We start from the raw sequence: 6,829 nt of genomic DNA, 5'->3' as shown, positions 1-6,829 counted from the left end.
GTGCCTGACTGCATTCTCTACCTTTATAGAAGAAATAATAGTATTTCTTACTCTTTTATTTTCTTGCCTCCCTAGGATTGTAGCTTTTAGATGTTAAACACATTAGTTAGCACTCAAATTATGCTTTTACTACTAGCCTAATACTAATAATATAGTACAATCATCATCAGTCGCACTTCATATTAGGTGTCTTTAACGACTATGTGCATATTTACACAACGCACATTGCATTGTATCAAATGATACATTTAAATGTTAGTACATTGTCGTTAAACACAGTTTATTTAAAGCGAGACCTCATCATCTTTTTATTTTTTATTTTTTTACATGTATTTACTGACCTTCCACATTACTGCAGCTGCGTGACTACACGAGCACCCTGGACCTGCGATACATGAGCACCCTGCACCATTTCAGTCGCATTTGCGACTGAAAACTACTGCGTGCAACTATGAAATAATATTTAGGAGCACCTGTGCGACTGTCCAGATCAGCATATTTGTGTTTGCACTGAGGGAGCTTCAAAGGTTCTAACGTACTTACGAATGTTAAAAAGCTTATAAATATATTTTTTGGATTTTGACATAAAAGATGACATACTTTTAATAAAGTTAGAAAAATGCCATTACAAAGGTAAAAACAAAATTCCCTGTAAATCACTTTAAGGAGTCAACTATCACCTCGTAATGGGAAGGTTAATATTTTTGTCAGAATTTTTGATTACTGATTAGAAAGTGCTCCTAAATTTTTGACCGTGCTCCTACATTTTTTAAATTAGGAGCACAAGCGCTCCTAAAAAGAAAAGTATCCGTAGAGCCCTGGGTATGTTGATGTTTTCCTTTATAAGTTCTGTCAGCGTGTGATTCCACATCTTGCTATAAATGAATGAGAAGCGACACTGACTGCAGCGAATGAGTGTTTCCCTCGTAACGGAAGTTCCACCCATAATTCGCGCAAAGCATCATGGGGCGTAGGAAATAACGGTGCTTGTTTGCGGAAGTGATCAAAGCCAAAGGACGAAGATTGTGCAGGCATGATGGAGGTATGTAACGGTTTCTGCAGGAGTGCAGGAATCATTCAACAAACAGTTGCATGCTGACTGAAAAGAGCACACACACTTTAAGATTTCGTCGCTGTGATGATTTTAATGCTGAATATTGGCAATTAAGCATGCAAAGGTCTTGAAATTATTTTTTATGGTCGGAGCAGGTGCGGAGGAAATTATTGAACTCGGTTGAAAAGTGCGTAGACGAGGCTTTGGAGGGTCTCGTCAGGAGTAACGGGGGTCTGGCGCTGCTGCGGGGCCACAGAGTTGTGCTGCGGTCCGATCTGGAGAGCATTAAGGGAAAGGTAGCGCTCCTTTCCGGAGGAGGATCCGGCCACGAACCCGCGCATGCAGGTAATGCATGATACACCAGACCCTCCCTCTTCTGGCTCACTTCACTGGCTCTCTGGCCCTGTCCCAAATGTACCTTAAACCCTTGCAAGTGCACGCGAAGTGTCCATTTGGGACAGAGCTACTCTCTTTCTCGCTGGCACAGACACGCACACATGCTTATTTTTTCTACTTGATTTAGCTCTTAAACGTACATTGATTGGTGTAACCTAATATAGTCATGTGGAATCAGTCATTATAAATAATATTTTAAATATTGAAAATGATATTTAAAAAAAAAATAAAGGTCACCTGACAAAACATTGTATATTAGAGTTAAGGCATGTGCACACCAAGAGTGAATATGATATATTTCTAAGTGGACGTTTCCACACTGAGGAAGAAAGTATATTTTAATTAAAATTTTTCTAGAGAATGTCTTTTTTCTGTATTTTTTCATCAATTAAAATGTCCGACCGATAAGGCATGATCCAGCAATAGTTTTAAATTAAATATGATTTTTATAGGGAATTTTGACAGAATCACTGTTCTACGGCTGATCAACTGAATCGGCCAGTGGTCAATTGAACGTAGGCCTGTCACGATAACAGCTTTTTGTTGTGTGATATATTACCCCAGAAATAATTGCAATAAGCGATATTATTGTCACTTTAAAGCCCATTTTATGCCACTGAATATATAATCATAATGTAACAGCATAATAATGCAAGAAGGCCTACACACTTCCAAATGACAACAAACTTTTAATTCTTAAGAATATTTAGATCATGGAGATTAAGTATCAAAATATTAGATACCTTTAAAAAACCTGAATAAATAAGTAAATAAATAAATAACAAAAAGTGCAAAGTAACAAGTAAAAGGAAAAAAAAAATACACAAAAAAATGATGGAGATTTTTCCATCTACAGATTTTCCCTGACCTTCTATTCTCTGTAAATGAAGGGTTCAGTCACCAAAAATTATTGAGGTCATGTACATATATTGCGCGATAAGTCGATATATTGATTATTGCGACAGGCCTAATTGAACGGGCCGTATAACATCAACAATGCAACGGATATTAACTAAGGGTGCTCCGATCAGGATTTTTGGATCACAGGAAGCAGTATCTGCCGATACGATCACCGATACCGATCTTTTTGAAGCCTTCTTTTTATAATTTATACCTATTTATAATGATACTCCACTCAGGATTTTTAGACATTTATTCAGGGCCTGAATTTCTATTTTGAAAATGAGGGGAATTCCCCTCTGAGGTGACTCTTGTGAGAGGGGAAGCAGCAGGGACTGTGCTTTCACACAGGAGTCCGCTACTGATCCGTGGCTGTTTACCACAAACACAACATTTATCCATTATTTTGATTTCAAATCCAAACATTGTCACTGAAAATGCTTTTTCAGCATTGCAATTCTTTTTTTTTACACAGTACAGTAATACAATATTTCACAGACATGTTTAAACACAATAAATATAAGCAACCCATTATTCAATACTTTTTACTTTTGGATTCACTTAGATTCAGGGGCGTGTCTACGTGGTGGCCAGGGGTGGCACCGGCCCCCCCTGAAATTTGGCTGGCCACCCCAGGTGCCCCCCCTACCAGATATCTTGCGATAGGCTTGTTTTTAGTAAATTTCGAACTGCATCTGGCAGTGGCGGATCCTGGCATGTGTAGGCAGCTGCCTAGGGCCGCTTTCTTCTCTTCTTTATACTTAATTTTAGGCGGTTTCTATAGTGTGATCTTAATGACAATGTCGAGAGCGCATAATGTTACGCGATCCATGTGCGTGAGGACGAATCTCTCCACTCCCAAGCGGATTTCCTTCACTCACACAAAACTGGACGGGTGCTTTTAAATATTGTTCTTTTATGAATTGGCTCTGCTCTGTCACTGTCTCTGTCACTCTTTGTTTAGTGAGTGTACACGATGTATTATAACACAGTAACTTTAATAATATGTCTTTATGGTGTAATTACTACATTTTCGTGTCGATCTATGTTCATATTTACTGCAAACAATGCTCTGTTACTTTAATTCTTCGCTTGCAGTGCAGCACTAGACTCAGTGCGGAAATTATCTCTGCACTGCTGCAGACGCACCACTAATGGAACGCACTGCCTGACCGCAACCGTGTGCAGTGAACACTTTAATTCGTTAACATGAGCGCGAAAAAAATACGCACCACGTATGCAAACGGAGTAGTGAACCTGACGATGTGACACTGCCTCGATTGTGCAAGTGACAATTCCTGTGTAAACTGTGCAGCGTGCAGCTTGCTTATAGACAGATGTGATTTGAGAGAGAGAGAGAGCGAGCGCGCGTGGTGATTCACTCACGTTGTTTGTGAAATTACGTCTCACACAAGGTTTTCAAATTACTTTATAAGTTATTTAATGAAGAAATATGAAGGTGAGTACCTCACCTTCAGCATTATAATTATTTCACCCGCGCCGGACAGAGACTGAGACGGTGCCGCTGCATGTCGTGCCAAACCTCTCACTGCAGGGTCATCGGCTTGAGATCGTTTCTTTGAGATCGGCCTTTTTAGAGACCGCCGATCAAACATCCCAACGTGATTATCGGCCGATAGTGATCGGTAGCCGATCAATCGGAGCACCCCTAGAAGTCTAGTAGTCATTCGGAACGACGTCTTGGGGAGCCAATTGTTGAGCATTGGCTGAAGAATGGTGCGGAGTTGTGGGCTGGTTGAAGTTTTGTCGGCAGGCACAGACAAAGTCTGAGACATGGCTTTGTGGCAAAACTTAACTCGGAACACAAAACTCTCAATGGAAAAGAAAGAAAAGAGTGTGATGACTAGATGGCTTAGATGGCTTATTTCCTCATGATGGTAGAGGAGCAGCTGGCATTCAAGCCAGAGCACGCTGGGAAAGCGCTCGAAGAACTTGAAGGGAAAAAGCCATGGCAAAAAAAACAAAATTTGATTGTGTCCTGAGTTTTTAAACTCAGCTGTTGGACATATCCCAAATGGTGTCTTGACCAATTAGACATTGTCTTAGCTCGGGGTGTTACTACATTTCTCCTCCTCCAAATACATAAATAAACATGTTATCTTATTAGTCACATGATCCGAATTTTCCCGCTCTTGCAGAGCATAATTTGGACAATGGTTTCTATAACAAGAATCTGATACATTTTACAAAGTATTGATTGATAGAAACGTTTCAAGTAGGACACTTTCTTTTGACACACATGCATACCAAACTCGAATATAAACCTATAAACTATTCAGTAGTTATTCAAAAGGACATACACAATGAGTGATTAGAACGTGATAGTCAAATGTGTGGGTTACATACATGATATGGAGTTATGCAGTGGAATGAAATTTAATTTATAAGTCCTTTTAGCATCATTTTGGTGCATTTATATATGTAAAAGACTGTCTCTGTGTCGTTCTGTGAATGTGAGGATGTGTTCTGTGAGGAGCAAAAGATCTCTGTCTCTGTCCTGAGTGGTGGAAAACCCAAGGAAGTCTTAACTCATGATTTCCCTCATAATGGTCATGATGTGTTGTCTCTTCGATCATTATTCTTGGGTTGCTTGCCCCAAATTCCTGAGTTGGAAATATCAATAAGTGTTCTTTGTTTTAATGCTGCAAGCTGTTCAAAGCTGCTAGTTAGTTAGACTTGCATCAGACTTGTGATGCCAGGATCCTGGAGAGATTTATGGTCAACATCTTGCAGCAAATCAGCATATTACAGTGATTTCTGAAGAATCATGTGACACTGAAGACCAAAGTAATGGCTGCTGGAAATTCAGCTTTGTCATCACTGGAATAAATTACATTATAAAATATATTAAAATAAAACACAGTAATTTTAAATTGCAAATATATTTTACAATTTCACAAAAAAATGTTTTTTTACTGTATTTTTGAGCATAAATGCAACCTTGGTTAGCAATCTTACCGACCCCAAACTTTTGATTAGTAGTGTACATTTATGCATGTGACAGACACTTATTATTATGGTCTGCTATTTTAAACTATTATGACATTTGAGAAATCTCACTCTCACTCAGGTTATATTGGCGTGGGAATGCTGTCCGGAGCTGTGGCGGGAGCAGTATTTGCGTCTCCTCCTCCAGGCAGTGTGCTGGCCGCCATTCTGACTCTGTGGAAGGGGGGTGCTTCGGGAGTCCTGCTCATCGTGAAGAACTACACGGGTGACCGCCTAAACTTTGGCATAGCTGTCGAACAGGCCCGGACACAGGGCATGCATGTGGACATGGTGATTGTGGCTGATGACTGCGCCTTCGCTCAGCCCAGCAAGGCCGGCAGGAGAGGCTTGTGTGGAACTGTGTTCATTCATAAGGTACCATAATGAGTTTGAGTGGCAACATTAATGAATTGTAATCATCAATAATGACAAAACAAGAATTGTTTATTTTAATGAGTGCTGTTTTTATTTTTAGATGGCTGGAGCTCTGGCAGAGAAAGGCTGTCCATTGGATGAAATTGTTGCACGGATGAACGAAGCAACAAAAAATATTGGTAAGAAAAACCAGCATAGTACTGTCTGGGTTGTTTAGATGAAATGTTGCAGTCCTGCATTAAATTTGTTTCCGGTGTGGATGTACATCCACTGTCCTATGTGAAAAATATTTTGGTGTTTTTACAGGCACGCTGGGTGTTAGTCTGTCTCCATGCAGTGTGCCTGGATGCCTTCCATCTTTCCAGCTTCCACCAGGAGAGATGGAGCTGGGACTGGGTAAGAGAGATTAATATCTAAAGAGTAAAAATATCTAATTTTATGTAGCAGTAAGGATACTTACATATTTTTTAAATGTTTTTTTTTTAAGTCTCTTTTGCTCACCAAGGCTGCATTTATTTGATAAAAAATACAGTGAAAACACTAATATTGTGAAAAATTATTACAATTTAACATAACTGTTATCTATTTTAATACATTTTAATATTTTAAATCCTGTGATGGCAAAGCTGAATTTTCATCAGCCATTACTCCAGTCTCCAGTGTCACATGATACTTCAGAATTCATTCTAATATGCTGATTTGGTGCTCAAGAAACATTTATTATTACTATCAATTTGAAAATAGTTGTACTTGTTAATATTTTAGTGGAAACTGTGATAAATGGAAAGTTCAAAAAAACAGCATTTATCAGAACTGGAAATCTTTTGCAATATTTTAAGTCTGTTTACCGTCACTTTTGATCAATTTAATGGGGTCATATGATGTTGCTAAAAAGAACATTATTTGGTGTAATGAAATGTGTTTATGCGGTTTAAGGTTCAAAAAACACATTATTTTCCACATACTGTACATTATTGTTTCTCCTCTATGCCCCGCCTTTCTGAAACGCGTCGATTTTTTACAAAACTCATCGGTCTGAAAAAGCGAGATGTGCTCTGATTGGCCAGCTATCCAGTGCGTTGTGATTGGCCGAAT

The 6,829-nt window shown here is 39.0% G+C and overlaps 1 protein-coding gene across 1 annotated transcript in view; it reads left to right on the top strand.

Moving 5' to 3' along the window:
- The first annotated feature begins 977 nt into the window (after nucleotides 1-977).
- LOC107675501 (triokinase/FMN cyclase) overlaps nucleotides 978-6,829 on the top strand; it is a 10,194-nt gene continuing 4,342 nt past the window's right edge. The window contains exons 1-5 of the mRNA XM_016469872.1: nucleotides 978-1,042; nucleotides 1,210-1,399; nucleotides 5,442-5,734; nucleotides 5,835-5,913; nucleotides 6,041-6,130. Of these exons, the coding sequence (XP_016325358.1) occupies nucleotides 1,034-1,042; nucleotides 1,210-1,399; nucleotides 5,442-5,734; nucleotides 5,835-5,913; nucleotides 6,041-6,130 (661 nt within the window). The 5' untranslated portion in view covers nucleotides 978-1,033. The remainder of the gene's footprint in view (nucleotides 1,043-1,209; nucleotides 1,400-5,441; nucleotides 5,735-5,834; nucleotides 5,914-6,040; nucleotides 6,131-6,829) is intronic.

The sequence above is a fragment of the Sinocyclocheilus anshuiensis genome, unplaced genomic scaffold, assembly GCF_001515605.1.
Source record: "Sinocyclocheilus anshuiensis isolate Anshui unplaced genomic scaffold, SAMN03320099.WGS_v1.1 scaffold1968, whole genome shotgun sequence".
In the NCBI taxonomy this organism is placed as follows: Eukaryota; Metazoa; Chordata; class Actinopteri; order Cypriniformes; family Cyprinidae; genus Sinocyclocheilus; species Sinocyclocheilus anshuiensis.
This window is presented reverse-complemented; position numbering and strand designations above follow the sequence as displayed.